Consider the following 22162-nt stretch of genomic DNA (forward strand, 5'->3'; position numbering starts at 1 on the left):
CTACACACACACGCACAATCATTCATCTCCCCCCCACACACACACAATCATCTCATCTCCCCTACACACACAATCATCTCCCCCTGAAACACACAATCCCCCCTACACACACAATCATTCATCTCCCCCTACACAGACACCCAATCATCTCATCTCCCCTACACACATACACACAATCATCTCCTCCTGAAACACACACTTTCCCCTACACACACAATCCCCCCTACACACACGCTGCACGATTTTGGATCACCGCGCAAGGAAGGGGTTTGGCCCCGATTTTTAATCGCGTTCGCTCCCCACCCTGCGCGTCTCCCTCGGTCCCCAGGCTGGCCAGGGAGGGGCCCGGTCACTGGAGCGAAGGACACCCCCGACCCCCAGCAGGCTGATTTAGGGGGGAGGCTCAGATGTAAGTGAGCCGAGCCCCGTCCCCAACACACACAGAGGGGGGAATGAGGGTGGCAAAGGCATTTGCTCTCTCAGGGGCTGTCCCGCACCGCGCACAGGTGGCCCAGGGCTGGAGGCACGGCCGGGAGGGGAAGGCTCAGAGGAGGCAGGGCTAGTGGGGGGGGAGACTCTCCGCTAGGGGATCCCAGTGACACTGCACCGTGACCATACCACTGAGCTTAGCAGCCCATGGCCTATCTTACAAAGGCTGTAGGAGGAACCCGGTCCGACGGGGGCGGGACGCGAACACCTGACCCGCTCCACCTGAGCTCCCCTTGGCCTCTGCAGCTAGTCCCCAACAGGTGTGGCGTTTCCCTGTCTTACTATCGCCCTCTGCTGGTCACTTTCCATCGCAGAGAGCGACAGCCTCATTCTTTTTGTGGAGGGGGTTTGTCAGCCTCTCCACAAGTGATGGTAGCAGGCCTGATCATTGCTCTCCACTGGGCCCCAGCATCCTTTTCTTCCTTTTCTCCAGAGTTACTTTACTCAGGGTTAGAGGTCTCCAGCTGCAGGGGGAAGAAAGGACCCCTATTAACCTATAAGGGAACAAGGATTCTAAGGTGGGCAGGGGGAGGATCACAGCAATGTAGGGCTGGAAGGGACCTCGAAAAGTCAAGTCCAGCCCCCTGTGCTGAGGCAGGGCCACCTAGACCATCCTTGACAGGTGTTTGTCTAACCTGGGTCTTAAAACCCTCCAAAACGGGGGATTCTACCACCTCCTTTGGAAGCCTTTTCCAGAGCTTAACTAGACTAGCCATTAGGAAAAACTTTCTAATTCTAGGGGTAAATATCCATTGCTGCACATTAAGCCCATTAATTTTTGTGGTGCATTAGAGTACATTACATTTTTAGAATCTCTTACTGCTAATAGAGACAGATTCTGATCTCTGTTACCCTGGGATAAATCTGGAGTCAGTCACACCACTATAGAACAGGTGTGAGTGAGAAGGAAATTAGTTAGAGCCACAGGGTTCCTTCTATTCTTCTCCCAGAGAGAAAAACATTGCTGTTGCATCATTTCAACCAGTTGTTTTTTGTTTTTTTTTTTAAAAAGGAAGCTGGTTTCTAAATAAGTAGTAATAAAACCAAACTCACCCCTGGTGCAACTCCATTGACCTCCCTGGATCAGCCTGACCTCATCACTGACTCTCAGGAAAAATAAGTGACCAGCTAGCATAGATATTTCCCTACAAAAATTTCACTCCCCAATATATTGTAAAATGGGAGTGGCGGACGAGAAAAGAAGGAATCCTGTGAAAACACACAGCTCAGCGGCTGTTAGGCTATGTTAACACATAGTGCTTTCATCTTGAAAGTCCTGTCCTTCCTGGAGCTCAGTTTCACCTTGGTGGTACAATTTGTTTCTGAAGCTTATTAGACAGACTCAAACAGATTTTAGTGGAGGCGAGGTAGGAAGAGTAGTTTGTTTGTTTTTGTTCTTCGGCCCACAATGGCATTCAATCAGCCTTCCTTATATAATAACTTTGTTATATAATCTCCATGCTTTAAGGAGCAGTCATTAACCTACTACTGGGTATGGAAGAGACCAAAATACTGTCACATAATTAACATCACTAAATTGTGTCCTCAAATTAGAACCCAAATTGCACTGCAGATTAAAGAAAGCAAATGAAAAGTGCACACATAAGAGATTTGATATTCTAGAGCCTTTGTGCAAGGGGCACAAACGACGAGTGGAGAAGGGGGCTGTGTGGACTATTTTGGTTCAGCCCTTCCCCAAGGAGCAGTGTGACGACCTATGGGGCTTTCTCCTTGCCCTACCCAGCCTGGTCCTGGTTTCATGTCTTGTTGAGCTGTGAAACAATGTCTATGGTCTAGCTGCAGACCGCTGTGGGGTAATACAGAAGTAAAGCAGCTAGTGCACTGCTAGCTGTAGAAGAGCATTTTTAAAAGTAACAACCAAGCTAAACCAAAGCAGGGAACAGTTGGCTCTAAAATGAGTCCGGAGGAATTGTGTGCGCTTGGGATTTCTGGTTGGCCTGCAGCCACTCCAGCATGGCTGAGATCCTGTCCAACCTCACAAGCTAGATGGGATCAGTTCTCAGGTGCCAGAGATTTGGTAGGTGAAACTCTTCTCTTGAATCACTCCTGTACCAGTTCCCTACGCTGACATGGTGCCCTGTGGTCCTCCAGGTGCTGCCTCTAAGCAAAGGTCCTGATCATTCATGGTCATAAAAGATGCCAAGGATTTTTCTCATGACAGTAGAGTTGTTAACTGCAGTGTCCTTCTGAACACACGCTGTTCCAGCTAATTTTGTTCTCCATATGCTGCAGTTTCAGTTGGATTGAGTATTCTTCACACTGTGACAGTCAGCAGCGACCCCCTAACAACTAGTAGTTTTATAATAGCTGGCAACCATTAGGGGAAATGGACATCTCACGGACACAGTAGCCTGAACTTTTGAATGGTTTTCCCTTATCAGTTTTGAGGCAGTTGAAGCTGGTCCTAAGATGGTTTTTGCTGAGCAGATTGCAGAAGTGCAGGGTTTGCTAACCACTAATCAAATGCTAACACAACCGAAGCCTGTGTGTGAGTGTGTATAAAAGATTCTTGATTTTTGTATGGAGTAGAGTTTTTTAGTACCAAGGTACAGAACTCTCCTTTCTTCTGCAGAATAAAGCAACCTTTCCTTATCCCTGTCTGGCTGTCATTGACTCTCAGCTAGGCGGACCCAACATTTCCGTAACAACAGCCCATGTTAAACAATTGGACAATGTTGCTGCTAAACAGCTGACATATTTGGCTAATACTGAAATATGGCGTGAAAGTGGTTTCAAGCCCTTTAGGACTAAGCTGGACAGAGGGACCTACACAGATTTAAGTCATTGCCATTTTGCTATAAATCATGTTCCTCTCATCTATCATCTTGACCAATAGGGTGAAGCCACTGTCCCCTGACATCATCACCACCTCACCACCATACTTGTTTGCATGTATGTAAACTCTTTCTGATCCCCACTCACCATTCTTAAAGTTTAGGATTTCATCACCCTTATTAGCTCACAGAGCTACAAATGTTGTTAGCCATCATGAAATCACCCTGCCCTTTATTAAATCCAGTCACAGCGCAGAGTGTTGGACTCCCAGGATCTCCTACGACATCGACTGATCAGAAATTCTGACTCCTGTAATCATTTGAGTGGCAGGGAACAAACGGGGGGAGGTGTCATTCTGACAGGAATCTCATGTGTTTTCTTTACTCCACAATAGACTCCAACAGGACTTTCCCTCCCCCATCACTGCCCACTCTACCCTTTATTTATGTTATTAATTAACCTATAGTCTTCCTCCTGGCCTGATCATTGTGAAGTCCAGCACTCCCCCCAGCTTTATCTCACACACCAGTTTTGAAGCTGATGCCTGGGTACAATGTACTGCCCTAGGTCCTTAGAAAGACCAATTTTTAAGCATCACATTGTGTAGGTTTCATGGGGACCATCATTCCAATCAGTAACTTTATTGTGGACAAAGCACCCTGCCCTTCAGTGGCTTCACTTCCTGCCCCGTGCAGCTCTGCCTCAGTGGCTGTGCCTACCCTGAGCTTTTTCTTAATAAAACCTCCCACTCATTGAACTGCTACCGGGGTAGCACAAGCAGAGACCACACACAGGTGATGCCATAGAGAGGCATCCAAACCTCGACTGCATGCCCCACCATTGGTCTGACTAATAGGATGCTGGAGAGCAGTAGACAAGGAGTTGGTGTTTTATCTGTCGTGCACAGAGCAGGGCTATGCGACACAATCATTAAGGCACCAGCGAGTTATCTAGCTTAGCACTTCCACTGGTGCCACTGCCAGCAGAGCCAACCAGGGGGCAGGGGCAGTGATGGGAGATTTTAAGATAAAGCTGCCATGAGACAAGGTAATGGCGTCTGTCTGACCTGACCAAAGCAGAATGACATTCACTTTTTTTTCCCCTTCAGTCTAACAACAGAGATTGTTTTGTTAGCTGACCAGATCAACTCTAGCTTTAAAAGCAAGGCGCTATTCAGTTAGGATAACCTTTCATCTCCCCACTGCAGAAGCCAGGGTCACCCATGAAAGTTGCTGGGTGACATCAGCCTCATGTAGATAGGGATCAGACAGCTTGTCTGAATGGGACAGTTGTCCTGGTGTCACAGGGACTGGCTTTTAAACCAATGTAATTCAATGGTCGCTAAAGGACCTTCGGACACTTGGTATGAGAACTGCTTATGGTGGTTGAGTTAAAACCTCTTTCTAATCAACTTAAGGTAAGCAGAAAGAAGCCACTCTTCTCTTAAACTCGATGTCCAGACAGCCTTTTTGCCCCTGTTTATAGCAGTTTAACTTCACACTTTACGCCATTCCCCTGTAGACAAGCAACTGTAGTCTGTATTATACAATCACTGTGCCGTTTGGCACCATTATAATGAAATCGACAAGGTCATTTCCTCTCCATTTCAAACCACAGCACCTCAAGACCCTGTTTGGACCAATTAGACACTAGCCATTATCTTTTCTGTTATCCTTTCAGTCTTATAGTATATGCATCCTTCTCAAACAGGCCTTAGAAACCCCAGCCCTATTGGTTGAAATGGTAAGCAAGGTCAGGCTTGTGGTATGTTGGCAGAGATGCCCACGTGGGAAGCTGCCACAGATCTTGCTGCCCTGTGTGACGCCAGCGAGAGATGCTCACACGCCCTTCACGAAACCCAGGCTCACACCACTTTTGCTTGAAGCCATCCTTTGACAATAAAAGGAGCCAGAGGGAGAAGCTAAGGCCGTGAAAGGGGAGCTACTGGGAAATGCAGAACAGAAGCCTCCTGGTTTGCTGCAAGTCCAAAGTAATGACCTGTGCTTGCCTGAAATACCAAACATCCAAAGAGCTCAGCACCCACAGCAGGGCCCAGATCTTTCAAGAGTTCAGGATGCTGGGTATTGAACTCTTGAAAATCCAGCCCTTATTTAGGTGCCTAACCGGGTGCTGAGCACCTGAAAAACTGGCCTGTAACATGTAAGAATATTCAGAGGTGATTTGTGTGTTTCATTTACTTAGCCGTCTCACACTTCACTTTTAACTATTTTCTTCCTGCAGCAGTAAAGACAAAGATGGTCCTGTATACACTATACTGCAGTGAAATTTAGGTCAGCATCATGGGGCTGGTTCAACTGCATGGGGATGGATCTAACATCTTGAGATCCACCAACATTGAAAAGCATACCTTGCTCTGGCTCCAAACTCGGCCGTTCAGGCTGGGCTCCAGTAAGAAGAGCCTGTATTTAGGTTCCCCAGCTGTGACTTCATATGCAGGATCCTGGCTAAGGAAGCATCCTCCTGCTGAGGCACTAGGGGAATATCACAGACAGGGCTAGAACATCTGCAACAGGCAAGTTTCAAAGGCAGGATGCTTCACATCACAGTTTAAGGGTAAGTATGGTTGCCACCTCCCAGATGCAGAAAAACCAGCCACTAGCACCCCACACGCACACTAACAAAAAGGGTCCTAGTGCTGCCTAGAGCTATTCTCTTTCTCTCACACACACACACACACACACACACACACACACCCCTCATGAACCCCTACAATCAACCCCTGCCGGGAGCTTCAGCTTTTGAGAGTGTCTCCTTCCCAGAAGCCCCTGCATCCCCCTGCACCGCTCACAGGTCCATCCTGCTTCCCTGTCCGGCAACGAGCTGCCTGCTGCAGTTTCAGCAGGGTGAGTGCCTGGTGCACAGAGTGGGCCACGCTCCCAGCCACGTAACATGGGTGGCAGTTGTAATCATGCAGCGAGCTTGTGGGTACTTGCAGCTTACACGAAATGTTGGTCCCAAGTGGGGAAAATAAAAAAAACATGATACTAAATCTTCACCAGCAAAACACTACAAGAACCAGCCAGGTCAGTTTAAAACCAACCAGGTGGCACCCTAGGGATAGATTCAAATATATTGTTTTAAAATCACTTCAGTTCGCCTACTGAGTGGCAGAAGCCAGTGCAGCAATACAAGCTGTTAGAACACACACAGGCCTCTGCATAAAATAGACCTCTTCATTTTATCCCACTGGGAATAACAATGAAAATGGGCCAAATTCTGCCCCCCTCTAAGGCAATGGAGATAGGTCAGGGAGAAGTTTGGCCCAGGGTATCAACATTAAAACATTTTCAGAAACTTGAGTGTTAAATACATAGATGACCTGTCGAACTTTGTCTTTATCAGTGCTGCTGTTCATTCCTCATTATCCCTTCACTGATCGAGGGCCCACAGCAGTCACCCCTTGTTGCAGCTAAATGGTTCTCCATCAGTGCTGCTCCTAGAACTGGTGGCTTGCTGAGTGCTCTGAACCTCTCCTAGCACCTGTAGGCATGGGGGAAAAGAAAAAAAAAAAAAAAAAAAAAGAAGAGGCCAGGAATAGGAGGTAGGGGGCTTGCTTGGCAACGAGCTTGTTAAGGAGCCCAGGGAGTCTGTAGGGATTCTAGACACAAAATTTGCTCAAGGGTTGGCTCCAGCCATATTACAATCCTAGGGAAAGTTCTCTCTGCTCCACTGTACACAGGTCTATTATACCATTTGCACTTGCTTGGTGCCTTGAACATCTTACGGCAGCAATGGAAGCCCAGGTGTGGAGAACGTGAGAGATGAGATCTGCAGGACAGACCCAAGAAAATACCCATCTCTCTCATTGCAGAGTTATTTCCAGAAGCCCATTTGCGAGATATTATCCTGATGCTTCTGACAAAAAGAAGGAGCCTTCACCAAGCCTTAATGAAGTTCATGTACAAGTCAAGATAAATAAGCACAACAGAAAAAGCCAACACACTGAATCAGAAGCGACTTGGGTAAAAAGAGGAATGTTAAACTGTAACCTGGAAACCCACACAACTTCACATCTCTGACAGGCACTGGGAGCAAGTCCCCAAACTAGTTAGGGGTGTGATCTGCTAAGGTCTCAGCTTGGGGAGATCAGAACTACTCTTGAGTTCCTAGTTAGATGACCTAAATGTACAAGAAATGACGACAATCTTCTAGAAACAAGGGGAAGCCAGACCCTGTAAACACACATCGATTTGAAAGATTCTTAAATTGATGGGGCCTTTCAGGGGAAGTCAATGTAGTGAAAACAATATTGATGAAAAGTAGTCACTAAATTTAGAAAGAAGAAATCACTGCGAGGAATCTGTCACTCCAGGCCACCTCTTCTGGGCTGATACAGATTGGAGAGATTAGCCAGGACTACCCCCCACTCTGACCAACAGAGGGACAAACAACTGTATCCAAGACCCCACGAGGAGTGTTACCCTTAATTATTTTTCCTAGCTGGATGTAAAGAGCATCAATCCCAGAACGAGGAAAAATGATGAAATGCTTTTTGGTTCAGAAGACAGAAACATATTCCCAGCCCAATCATTGATGAGACATGTGAGGATGGTAAAATATATTTTATAATATATATATATTTTAACTCTTCCATCTATACTCTTGTTAAACTTTCAGGTGATGTCAGAATATCCATACAATTAAAATGCTGCATCCATTACAAATCATTTGCATGTCATTGGGATGTCTGGGTGAAAGTTTTAAACTTGTTATTTTTAAATTTTTTTCTCCTGCTAGTATCATCCATGAGGTTTATGGAGTGTGTCTATATTCTTAAAAACAGAAATTCATCTCCTTTTTCCTTTCATCCCCAGTACTCTGATCTGTTTCTTGAAAACCATTTTTTGGCACAAGAGGTTGCTTGGACCTAGACCACTCAATGGGATTTTTTATTTTTTATTTTTTTTAAAAGAACCAACCCTTTGGGTTTTTCTAGGCCCTACCCAGTTATTGTGGGCTTTAATGAAGATGAAAGGCATTAGAGGCAAACAGAGAAACATCTGAGTAGAGTACAAATACATCTTTCCTTTGCCACCATATAAACTTAATTCAGAATCAACACGTGTCAGCACATGAACAGCTCAAGAAGGCAGCAGAGCAAGGTACGAGTGGGAAGCAATTTCGGCACAGGGCAGCTAGAATCAGTTTTCATTGGGTTGTGGGCCCCTCTTAATACTAGTCTACACATTCAGGCAGCTGTTAACTAGGTATGTTTCAGCATGCAACTTAGCTCATGAAATTTGAGACCTGATAACATTATAATGTTATTTCCTGCCTCAGTGATAAATATTTGCTCCCAGTTTAAATTGCACCTGTGAGTGACAAAGCACAACTTAGAAAGGAGATGGTGATTCTGTAGAATCCCAAACCTCGGAGCATTCTTTTAGATCAAAGCCTTTTGTGTAAATCTGGAGGCAAAGCTGGGGCGAGGGGTGGATTCAAGTGGTTCGTGCATAATCTGCAGGAACAGCAGATTAGCCATTTGGCAAATGGAATCATTTTGGCTGAACTGTTCAAGGTCTATATATGACTCCACACTTAATGGCTAGAGCAATCAGGATGCTTCCCTTCTAGACACACACACACACACACACACACACACACACACAGCATATTCCTATGTAATCAAAAAGGATCTCTCTGAAGATCTCCTGGACATGTATATATATTTTATATGGACACATACTCACTTAAAAAAAAAGCTAACAAAACTCATGTTCACTGGCCATGTACAACAATATCCTCAGATGCTTAGTTTTTATGAAGTGATAATAAATACAATACTTTCGTTTATGAAGAGTGAAGATGGAAGTGGGATACAGCTCCAGGCACTGTGCCTGCTTTTACTCCCCACAGGTGCAACTCTGCAGAGCTGCTGCTGCTATTTGAGGTGAGAAGCAATAATTCTGCTTTACATTTTTGTTCAATCATTCTGGATGACTGACGCATGGAATGCCTTTCTTAAAGAGGCCCTCTCTAAGCACTTTCGCCCTCCTAGAGTCATCTTAACTATCTGTCTTTGACTGCAAATATTCCCATAGCAACCAGCTATGATGTCACAAACATATGAATGACCAGAAGCTGATAAAGGCAGAATTTCATCCAACTTCAAGTAAATAGTCTCAAGGAACAAAAGGAAACAGGATGAGAAGAGAAACAAAGAAAATGTATTTACTACGCAAGCAATGCTGCTTATAAGTGCCACAGTTTTAACTCCCCTCTAGTCATAGGAATGTATTCACAAGGAGAATTGGGGGGGGGGGGAATTACATTTTGGGGGTAAAATGGTGTGTGGGTATTTTAGTGAGGTAGGGCTTTCTGTGATCAGAGTATAATTTAGTGGTTACTTAGGACATTCCTGAAAAGCATGTCAGCCTACAGGGTCATGGCTTTTCACTTTAACGCAAATCATGACTCAGCCTTTGCATGGGCAAAGAGGGGAAGAATCTCCATGGTGCCCTTGATGGGGCAGAAAGCTGACTTGAGAGCTGTAAGAGCTGCTGGGTGCAAAGCAACATGGTCAGATACTGACTTGCATCCATTCTACCTTTGAAGAAATACATCTTTGAACTGTATGTGTATTTGTTAAAGAGATTAGGAAAGTGGTAGATACTTGCCACTTCCATAGGGCTTTTCATGCGTAGAGCTCAAAGTGTTTCACAGAGGTGGATAAATATCGGCATTTTACAGATTGGAAAGGAAACACAAAGGCCCCAATTCAGGAAAGTACTTAAGCAGGTGCTTAAAGCTCCATTGACTTCAATGGGATTTCAACACATGCTTAAAGTTAAGCAAGGGCTTAAGTGTTTTTGTGAAATGGAGGTGAGTGAGTAAGAGTTTTATCCAAGACTCCATAGCAAGAATGGGAGAGCCAGAAATAGAACACAGGAATCTGGATTCTGACTCCGGTGTCATTTTAAAATAAGCAAGCACATTTCAGTTCCTCTCTACATACATCATAAAGAAGTAAAAAGGACACAAACCTAGTCCTCTCTCAATCCTTGATAGGTTACCTTTAAAGAGACATCAACATACGATTCTCATCTTCTACCAGTAGCTCTTCACTTTTTTCATTCTTTACCTTCTAATAAATTACTTAATTTTCACTGTTTATGCTGTTCACCTTTGGCATTTCCCTGTCTGAGCAATGCAATTATGTTTTGGTTTTGGTTTTCTTTATAAACAGTGACTGGTTAGTTTTTGGCCTGCCAGTAGAAACACAATCTTGTTTGAGATCATAACACAGGAGGGAATGTTTAGATTCAAAAAACACAATTTCCATTTACAATTAAATCATTCCTATTTCTAGATTTTACGGTTTCCCATTCTTCACATGGAACATGGCTGTTTACTTGTAGCACGTCATTAGAGTATTTTAAGGCCTTAACGTCATTATTTTACCCCCACATAGCACACCTTGGTTATAAGTGACATATCAGGGAAACGAGACAGAGATAGATTAAGGCCCTGATTCCTGCAATGAGATGTGCATAAGAATATCCCTGCACCTGTATGGAGTCTCACTGACCTCAATGCACCTCACTGCAGGATCTGGGACTTTGCAACTTGCCCAAGGCAATATATGAAATCTTTGGCAGAACCAGCATTAGAAACTGGAACTTCTAAGTTCAAGTCCAAGTTCAGTGCCATACCCTCAAACCCACGTTCATTTGTTTGAACCCACTTTTCTCTAATGCTGTTTTAGAGACCTTTAGCTTCATCATAAGGAACCAACAGGCAGTTATCCAGCTTCTGTTCTGAAAACAAAGATAGGGAAGAAATGGAGATTTTCATTTTTATTGGATGCTCCCAATGTCATCTCTAATAATATACAGATACTCATTTCCCATTCACATCTTTGCATATTCCAGCCATTCAGTCAGTTTCATTAAAAGAAGAAAAAAAATGCACAACTGAAATAAAATAAATTTGTAAGCTGGAAAAATACAATATAAACTGTATCATCCAAGAAACATTCTCTTTATAATTAAAATCCCACTTGTAACAATTAAAGTAGGATTTTAAAAAAATCTTGATTTTTCTTTTTAAATAGGGGGCCTTTATGTATATTTTTTTTTCTCATTTTCATATGTACAATTCAGCAGGTCCCTCTGCCTGCCTGTGGCAGAACACCTGAAACGTAAAACGAACACTGAAAAGGAAAATTATTAACAAAAAAAAGTTCGAAGTTCATCTTCGGGAAAGTACAGTATGGTCAGAACGTTACACACGTGCTTCTTTCATCTGCATTAAGGCCTAAGCGACGGACGTGCTTTAATAAAAGCAGACAGTGTGAAGAAAAGTCCTTCCACTTTTCTCTTCAAATTCCTGTAACAGCTCATCTATTTCGTTTTCCATGTCTTCTGTGTGTTGTATCTAAGAAGAGGAAGAACACATCAGTAACTGACATCAGAGGATGCTGATGGAGTTTGCAGCAAGGTAGCTCCTCTTAGTTTAGGTTTATTTCTAAATCTGAATTTGGGATGGACCAAATTATAAAACATTAAGGCCTTCATTGGCAATTTGCCAGTAATCCTAAGGCTGCACCCACTACGTAGATACACATGTATTCTTTAATATAAAAAACAACATGCAGCTATAATATTGACATGTAATTTGTACCACATTTGATTACTAAAGATGTGGCTTGGTTGTTGAGTTCAGTACTAGCAACAAAAACAAATCCTCAAAAGGAATTCAGGCAGACAGACTGGCACATTGAAAAATGGTTCTGATTCCAGTGTGAACATGGCCCAAACACACACACACACACACACACACACAGTGGCCCCATATACACTAGAAAGACGACTGTGCGAGGCAGCAGATTACAATACTGTTGTCCCCAACCTAGTTACAATTTAGTTCCATTTTGCAATGTGGATGGCACCTTAATCCTATTTCAACACACAGCCAAGACTTGAGCTGATTACAACACACAGTCAAGGTCCCATCTACATTGTGATTCTCGTCCCCTAGTACCTATATTAGCAGTGGAGGCATCTGACATTGTTTCCCTAACTAGTGTGGCCAGGAATTCTCTTGTCTGAGACAAGACAGAGAGAGACTATATGTGACCTTAAAAAGTTACATCTACAGCCCTTCTAGCTCCCACTCAACATATTGGTGATACTTTTCTTCAGATCAGACTGGCAACAATAGCATAAAAAACAAACCAATTTACTTACAGCATATTCTTGGCAGCACTATATTTGAGCATCTTCCTGGATCATGCGACACGAGGAGACCTCTCCTCCACCCCACCCCACCCCACCCCACATTCCCTGTGGAAGAATCAAAATAGGTGCAAGTTCCACACTAAGTGCAAGCACACACAGGAGACTTGAGAGCTTTAAACATGGCTTTGCCATCTCATCAAGCCGACAGAAGATTTTGGAGACTGAAAGTGTGTGTGTGGCATCAAGAGAATAGACCAGACTTCATGTGGAATTCCAGTCTGCCATGACAGTGGAATATTGAGGCTTATTAGCTCATGGAAGGAATTTTCCCTTTGCCCTCATGGACACGATGCTACCATTTCTTTAGAATTTAATGCATCAGCCAGTGAAGATACAAGTGTTGATTAAATAAGGTGGTAGGGTCAAGAATACTGAAGGTGGAAAGTAGAAGCTACCAGCTGCTTAAGCTTTTTATGTCTCCCCGACCACACACACAAAGGAGGGATTTGTTCCAGGCAACATTCCGAAAAGATGCACTCCTCATTCTTGTAATGCCTCAGAACTGAACAACTAAACTGAATCACTGTATATTAAAAGCTGGTGTTGCAATGGACATAAGCCTCTCTAAGTATGTATGGTTTCTATGCACACAATGAAGCGTTAGCACATCTGGAGTTCAACGTGTAGTAAGTGCTGAGTGAGCAGGCTGTGCAATATTGGATTTAAACAATAGTAGCTAAAAGCATTGCATATTCATTCAAGCACAATGCCCATGGCTAATTATATATTTGTTTTAAACTTTTTTTCCCCCCTAGAAAAACATTAATTCAATGATGATTCATCCATCTAGGCACATCCGCTCTGAAGAGAATCTTAGGGAAGGATTCGGGAAACATCAGTCTGTCAATATGGATTTTGCTTCAGGTAAAGATTCACCCAGGTTAATCGCCTACCAGAGGCAGTGCTCCAAGAAGCATTAAGTAATTTAAAAAACAAAAAACAAAAACCTTTTAATCAGCTAGGTCCAAGGTGCCCATAGGGCATGAGAACTTTATACTTACACACTGACATAGCTCACAAATAAGGAAAGCTCCCAGAGTCGCCTCCTCATGATTATCCTGAATGTCCACATTAATCACATGTACGGGTTGGCATGTCTCCTGCTCTCTGGAATTTAAATCTAGTTGGGAACACCACACAAAACAGCAACACTTTAGAAAACCATCAGGCTTTAAATGGACATCCAAGAAAATATTTGTAAGGCCTTTATGGGTAGAGAGGGCTATAGTAACGAAACAGGTCTTGTCCTATCTCAGTCCTCCCTGAATCTTGTTTTAAGAGGTTAGGCTATTTTATGTTTTTCTATTTTGCTGTGCAATGCCCCCAAGTATTCAATGAAGCAAGAGGAGATTGGCTATAAATAAAATAATTGAACCTTGCAGAAGGATACAAGAGTTCACCTGCCCAAGCACAAAAGTTACTTGCCCAGCCTTTACTTGGATAATCATAAAGACTTAGGCCAAGATTTTCCAAAGTGACTAGTGATTTTGGGTGCCCAACTTGAGACACCTTAAAGAGGCCTAATTCTCAGAGAATGCTGTGCAAATAGCCTATGCAAATCGGGTCCCTTTAAGGTGTCTCAAAAGCCAGGATTCAAATTCACCAGTCACTTTTGAAATAACTGACCTTAATGTGTTTCACCCACAGATCAAAAAAAGCTAACTCTTCCCAGGGAAGCAGATTCTGCATGACTGCGGACTATCTATTACTGTGGTGCCTCGCCACTCTATAAGCTTCCAGTAGTGTGCTCTGCATTAATGAGAGGCTCTCTTTCCCGCCCACCTCCTGCAACCTCAGCTTGGCAAAGTTAGCCAAAGGCACCGGTTTAACATTTCATCATCCATTCATAGCAGGAACTATGCAGCAGCACTCAAACTCTCGTTCATTTGCCAATTATGAAGAGTCTCCTCACGCTAGGAAAGAGGTGCACGATGTGGAAATTGAATGAGAAGTTGCCAGCCACTGCCGACCCTCAAAGAGAAAACGCTCTTCTAAAATACTAGAGCAAGGGCTGTTCTTTGTGAGCAGCGGGTGCTGAATTTAGCGGCAATTCATTCAGATCTCAGGGTGCTTACTCTCATAAAAGCCAAAGTGGTTCTAAGCCAGCTCCCTTAAAGTGCCCAGAGCTCTGCAATAATACAACTGACAGAAACCTGAAACAAATACACAGTGCTTCGGAGAGCTGGCAACATGCTGATGCTGGACTAAGCAGGCAGGCAAAAACTTTTATTTAAACATATAAGATACTGGATTTGGTTGGCTGCTTTATGAATTTAAAGATAACTCCTTACCATTCATGGGATATTGCATGTTGAATGGTTATCCAAGAGGCTGGGTTCTGTTCCTGGTACAGACACTGACTGTTTACCCTCAAGCAAATGATTTAGCCTCATAGTGCTCAATTTCCCCCATTTGTAACATGGGGACAATCCCCCTTCAAAAGCACCATGTAAGTGCAAAGTACTGTTACATCAATACCGTATATTCATACTGCCCATGCTAATTTTACCATTGGTTGGAGCCAAGCACACTGAATATTAAGGGACAGTCTTTGTAGGGATGTTTAATACAGGAACTTTGTCTCCTGTGGAATAATAAAGAGATTCTTCTAATGAAACCAGAGTGCATTCTTCATATTTGGTGATGGCAAAGCTGACCAAAGATAAATGCCGGGCAACAGTTCCAGCAGAAGCTCCTCCAGTCATTTGGCTACACTGCTCCATTCCTGCCTCCGCTCTCACTTCTAAGCACTATTACATTTGCATTAGCTGTCAGTGTGAGGAGGCGCACACCCATGGTTCCTCAAGATTCTCCAACATCCCCTCTGACACATTCAGCTGGGCTCTGTCAACAGTGGCAGCTGTTCTGCGACAGCATTAAGAGAAACAGGTAAAGAGGGCTTCAACTGAGAAAGAACCACCAAGAAAGCGATTGAACCTCCATTTCCTTGGGCATGTCACCTCTTGACTTTGTTTACCCCATCCACAAGATGAGGATAGCACGTCTCTACCTCTCTGGCACATTATAAGAATTGTTTAGAGGCCTTTACCATGGAGAGAGCTGTGTAAGTATTAAGCATTCACTATTAGGCAACTGAATGGTTGCTTACTTACTGTGACATGAATCAGTTTCCACTTCTCTCAATTAAAAAAAAAAACATACTTAACATTTCTTGATACCATTAAGCATTGGAGATGGCGCTCAGACTATAGGATCAGCCATGTTATGGTTTTAAATAAGTTTATAATCAGGTTGTAATGGAGCTGACTCCATATATCCACATGCAACACTGTTAGCCCATGGCTTCTGACTGTTTTGGCATACCTTGCTTCAAACCTGCTTATGGACAGGGCTGTACCATGATTGCCAGGCGGTAACTGGGCTCTAATGCAGGTCTGCTGAAATGCAGATCGGACCCTCTAACCATGCCTAGCTAGCTAAGAAGATCTGGATGACCTTAAAAACTGGAGTAATAGCACTGGGACAAAATTTAATAGTGCAAAGACCAAGTTCATGCATTTAGGGACTAACAACAAGAATTTTTCCTATAAGGTGGGGATTTATCAGTTGGAAGCAACAGAGCAGAAAGATCTGTTGTATTGGTTGATCACAGGCTGACTATCAGCCATGAATGTGATGCAGCCGTGAAACAAGCTAATTCAATTTTAGAATGCAGCAGCCAAGATGTTCCCAATAGAGATAGGGAAGCGTTAGTACCATTATATAAGGCACTGGTGAGACCTCATCTGGAATACTGGGTGCAATTCTGCTCGCTCGTACATTTAAGAAAGATTAATTCAAACTGGAAGAGGTACAGAGAAGGGCTACTAGGGTGATCAGACGAATGGGAAAAAAAAAACAAAAAAAAAACCTTACTTTATGATGAGACTCAAAGAGCTTGGCTTGTTTAGCCTAGCCAAAGGAAGGCTGAGGGGAAATATGATTGCTCTCTATAAATATATCAGAGAGATAAATACCAGGGAGGGAGACTAGTTACTTAAGTTAAGCGACAATGCTGACAAGAACAAATGGATATAAATTGGCCATGAACATGTTTAGGTGAAGGTTTCTAAAAGCATTGGAATAGCTTTCCAAGGACAGCAGTACGGGCAAAAAACTTAACTGGCTTCAGACTGAGCTCAATAAGTTTATGGAGGAGAGGTATGATGGGACTGCCTACAGTGGCACGTAGCCCATCTGTGACTTCTAGTAGCCAATATCCTCAACAGCTGGTGATCGGGCACTAGATGGGGAGGGCTCTGAGTTACTACAGAAAATTATTTGCCAGGTGTCTGGCTGGTGGGTCTTGCCCACATGCTCAGGGTTAACTAATCGCCAGATAAAGTTGTGACAGAATATTGCCCCAGGTCAGATTGGCAGAGACTCTGGGGAGGTTTTGCCTTCTTCTGCACCATGACACATGGATCACTTGCAGGTTTAAATTAACGTAAATGGTGTGTGCATTCTCTGTAACTTGAAGTCTTCAAATCATGATTTGTGGACTTCAGTAACTCAGCCAGAGGTTAGTGGTCTATTCCAGGAGTGGCTGAGTGGGGTTCTGTGGCCTGCAGTGTGCACGAGGGCAGACTAGATGACCAGCCTTAAAGTTTATGAGTCTTCCCTCTGCCAGGATTTGCATGAGGGGGAGGAAGGGATATCACATAGTGCAGTGCTCTGTGAGAAGAGCACCCACAACCCTCTGCCCCGGCAGTCTTCAGATGAATCAGTAATCTGGGGGAAAAAAAAATCTAGGCAGCTCTCCTAGAACCAACAGACCCAGACAGTTATGTATTATGGAGATATGGACAGGCCAACCTAGCTGGTGAGACACTGCTGTGTGGACACACTGAACCTATGTTCACCATAGTTATGCCGTAGCCTCTTAACGTGGTCTGAACTGTAGTAGAGATGGGGCAACTGACACACCTAGACTTTTGTATGGACTCATTTGCAAATGGCAACTTCTACTTTCAGGGAAGTAGGTAGGAGGGTTGTCTTGCATCTCTCCCCTACAAGGTGGCACCTGTTCCATAAAGGCAGGATGCACCATATTCAGTCTGCTGGGTTTCCAACCTCAGAAGCATTTGGAATCTTATTCTGTAAATATAGTTGACCTTCAGGATAGCTCCTCCAATCCCACCAACCCCTTATCTGCTTTGACAGCACCTGCACAACCCACTAACATCTTTTACAGATATAGTTGGCATTTTCCCAGCTAGACATCACCTCTGTGATATATCTGACCCCAGATAAGGGACTGCTAGTCTTTTCCCAGATGCATCTTCCATTTGACACCCGATAAGGGTTGGATACAGATATTTCCAATTTGAGAGGGACTAAAAGGGTAATTGAAGTAAACTTAGTTTAACCATCCAAAGTCCTTACCTTCTACTACTTGATCATAGACTCTTTCTTCGCAAGTTAGAATCAGATCAAACACATCTTTGCAGTTCTGGAATCTTTCTGGTCGTGGCTTGATTCGCTTATTTCTGTCCAACATGTGTAAAATCCCATTCTGTGTATATCTGAAGTTTCTAGAGTTAAGTAACTTGGAAAGTAATTTATATATTTTCAGTAAAGTAAATGCTTCCCTTACTCTTTATTTGCCTTTGTTTGCTTAGAAGCTAATAATTAGGAGAAAAAAACCCAAGGAAGAGCTAAAAGTTGTCTCCTATTTGAAAATATAAAAGTCAATGAACTTAATTGAACTCTACAGCAACCTCCTAAAAGCTGGTAAAACAACCCAATCAGAAAAATTCGGAGTCTCTCTGGAATACACAGCCACCTTCACAGAAATGTACTATTGCTGTCAGTACAGAGGCAAAGATGACCCTCGAAGGCTCTGAAAATGAAGAAACTTCTGTCTTTTATGGAGCAAGTTCTGTGAACAATTAATGACATGTACCCATTTTATATACATAAAAATGTGTGTGTTCTGTTTGCTTACAATATTTCCCCACAGTCAGGGCCTATATGTTAAAAGCCAGTCATACTGTGCTCTTAATGCTAGTTGAAAAAATGTGTGGGACCTACTCAGAACTGGGGTTGTATAACCAATCTTCCTAAGGGAATTAAAAAACCCAAAAGGAAGAAAGTACCTTGAAAATGTCACCAAGCCTGGGTGTGCTGGAGAAAGACATTGATTTATGCTTATTGGAACTTTATACAGTCTCCATATGAAAGGGATGAATTTCATCTGCTGCTTAGTATCTATTTCAGTGGTATGACTAATCTCAGGGCCAGGATTCACACACTGTATTCCAATTCCATACAGGAATGGGACATACTGCTGTCAACACCATCATCATCATCTTCCCAGGCTTCTGAAATATGTAGTTTCAGTAAGATGTGCCAGCATACGGGGCCATTTTAACCTGTGGCTCATTTAAACTTTTTGTCAAACCACTGGAGAATCAGGCCTCTGGGATTTATCCTCTTTTTTTTTTTTTTAAACTGTTCAACATACAAAGTCTTGTTATAATTTGAAACCTTGGTGAAAGACCATTTATTTCCAGACACTCCATTTCTAAAAATAGGTATTTTCTGAAGGTAATGAACCAAACTTAAAGCCTTTAGGCAAAACCCCGTCTGGAGGCAAAGTTTCAGATGTGGATTAGGAACACCAAAAATGTGTGGACAGAAGAAAACCTATTAGCCAATGAACATCTCTCTTCTCACCTTAGAAGAAGCAGTGATACTTACAAACAAGTCTTTGGAGAATGCAAGTTTGTACTAGTTATTAACAGTGTAAAGATGCACCATTTACAAGTGTGTGATTTTTGTGTATAGACATTCCCCCCTTTAGTAGCCAGACCCTTTCTGATCTTGAATCTTGCAAACGTTGAAGTGAGCTATCCATTCTTACATTCTTTACAGATTCATACTCCTCCCCAATCCCCTCTAACTTCTTTTCCAAAGAACACAGACTTAGTTCCTAAATCTTTGAAATAATTTAGGACTCAAATCCCTGTATCTTTCATTTTGGTTATACTGCGAGTTCTAAAATTCCCCTCTGCTGCCTGGGTAACCAGATCTAGACACTATCCCAAATACATTCTCAAGTGCTGTTGAAGGAACTGCATGAAGTCACTTCCTTTGACCTACAGGTGCTCACCTAAGCCCTCCTGAACTCTGATGTTTTATTAAACATCAAAGTTTTGAATTGCATTAAAAATTAACCCCAGCTCCTCTGCCTACTCAGTGTTCTGCTGTATATAAAATGGATATTCTATTTTTATTATTTTGGTCTTTCGCTATCAGCTTACATTCTCTGCAGTGTATTGTCCACACCACTTGCCTAACAAAGACAACATTCTTCTGAATGTCTTTTGCTCTTCAAAAGAAAGGGAAGCACCAATCTTTTTTATCCTCAGCCAATTGTCATCTCATTGCATGTTTCCTTCTTCCAGATCACTAATGAAAATCACTCCCCAAGCCTTGGCTATCCCCTTCTCAAAAATGCTTCCACATGGAATTATGGATTGGTCTACAATGGCCAATTAGTTATCTACTCAAAGAGTTCTGCAGCACTTACTAGGTCCATAGTTTCACCAGGCCACTCTTGGTTACATCCTTGAAAAGCTCCACTGGATTTACTAGCCACGTTCTTCCTTTTGGGAGTCCATGTTGATCATCCTTCTGTTTTAATGGATGTTAGTTCCTTGGATGTGCCTAAAACATATGCTTTACTTCTACTCTCCAATCCATCTGGTATGCCCCCAATTTCTGCTTCCTTCAGAATCCTGAGTTGGCTCCCATCTGGTCCTGGATTTTTCTGTCTACATACTCTCTTAATCACATGCTCTGGCACAATATCAGCTTCTTTTGGGTATGTTTCCTTTCTAAGAAAATATGTCTCTGGCATCTGTCCTTTAGCTTTCTTTGCTGAACACTAAGGCAGGGAATTAAATTTACTAAAAAGCCCACACAGTCAAATTTTACCTCTTCTGCCAACTTGCTGCTACTTTCTCCCAGGGGCCATCTGCCTGCATACAGAATAAGAGGCCACAAACAAAGTATTTTAAGATTTGTGCCATTTACATATAGCTATTATACACACACTGCACCTGAAAAAACCACCATACCACACGTTCAACAAGTGGAGGTGGTAATGGTGAGTGTTGCATTATGTACTCATGATCCTTTTCTTTCCCTCATTACAAGCTGGGGTGAATTTCAATATACCTTGATGGTTTGACACTTCTGTCATGACCTCTACTATGCTTGCCCAGATATCCTGAAAGTCATTTGAGTCAGACCTTCCTCTTCTGCCCAGTACCCCAATCCTACCGTCTCCTACCCTATGCATTCCAGACATTTTTTGGCATAGCCATGTCTCCAGATGGTATCCACACACTTTTCCTTTGACTTTTGAACAGCAATGCTGGCTCTCAGCTACAGCAGCAATTTCACCACTATGATGCTCAGCAAGTCAACACTAGAAGCATATGCATTTCTCCAGGTTGTTTTCAACCAAGACAAAACCACTGCTTGTCAACTATATTATGCCCATTTTACATCCTTGATCCCACCGTCTTTTATAATGGGCCTGATTCTGATCTCATACCACAGTAACTCCACTGAAGTCAGTGGAATCCCACAAGGGTGAAACTGAAGCATGATTAGAATTAGGCTCAAAGGCGTTTGACTCTAGTCAGAAAATGTTGCCTGCATGCACACCTAATTTCTCCTGTACCCTTAGCACTATGTACTAATTTTTAGTCTATAGGCCACAAGCTATTTACATGAGCAGTCTCTCAATTTTACTAAAGATGTATTGTGTTCATTTCTTGGTATGGAGAAACTCTTTAGGTCTTTGTAAAGTTTAAAGAACTCAACTCATCAGCTGCCTTCCACTCATTCCACACAAAGCCAAAAAGATCACAGTGAACAGTAAAACAAACTCAACTTTAAACTAAGTTTTGTTTTTAAAGAGATCATCTCAGAGAAGGTTATACTCTGTCCTCCCACCCAGTGGATTGTCCCAAACAAGAGTAAGCCCACCCACTGTTTGCCCCTCTAATCAGTTTATTCATAACCTCTCAAGTCATAGAATTCAAGCACAGAGATGTACAATATTAGTGCTATCAGTATTAGTTGGCAGATGTATACAGGCATGTCTTACTTCAATCCTTAGAGTTAGCAATACGTATCTTAAACCCTCACAAGCAATTCAGCACAGCTGGCAGTGTGTGCGCTGAACAGACAACTCGTAGCTCAGACTATTCCCACCTCAAAGTCTAGCTCGATGCCAAAGCCAGGGGAAAGTACCTGCCTGAACAAGTTTAGGTTACATGTCACGCTGGCACCTCCTTTTCTTACTCCTCTCAAACACAGCTTCTAGTCTACCACAATCATGCTTTCATCCACCCTAAAGAAGCTATTCTTATCTGCAGCACAGAAGGCGGCTTAGAATCTGATGTCAAGATGTGTTGTATAGCAATATACCAAAGTGTCCTCTTACTATACAATACTGGCACAGGAATTAAGTATTTAAGTTTAAGACATCAACAGGGATTCTTTGTAGCCAACTCTGAACAGCGAAGCAATGTCCTATCATTATAAGGTTTAGTCAGCTACTAAAATATTAAAACACTCTTGGGCTTCCGAACCATGGT

General features: G+C 42.9%; 1 protein-coding gene across 1 annotated transcript in view; it reads right to left on the reverse strand.

The window, feature by feature from the left end:
* Positions 1-11087: 11087 nt before the first annotated feature.
* SSU72 (SSU72 homolog, RNA polymerase II CTD phosphatase) overlaps positions 11088-22162 on the reverse strand; it is a 62652-nt gene continuing 51577 nt past the window's right edge. Inside the window, exons 3-5 of the mRNA XM_030537372.1 lie at positions 17931-18070; positions 13547-13665; positions 11088-11682 (exon numbers count right to left, since the gene is read on the reverse strand). Coding sequence (XP_030393232.1) covers positions 11581-11682; positions 13547-13665; positions 17931-18070 — 361 coding nt within the window. The 3' untranslated portion in view covers positions 11088-11580. The remainder of the gene's footprint in view (positions 11683-13546; positions 13666-17930; positions 18071-22162) is intronic.

The sequence above is a fragment of the Gopherus evgoodei genome, chromosome 18 (genome assembly GCF_007399415.2).
Source record: "Gopherus evgoodei ecotype Sinaloan lineage chromosome 18, rGopEvg1_v1.p, whole genome shotgun sequence".
Classification (NCBI taxonomy): domain Eukaryota; kingdom Metazoa; phylum Chordata; order Testudines; family Testudinidae; genus Gopherus; species Gopherus evgoodei.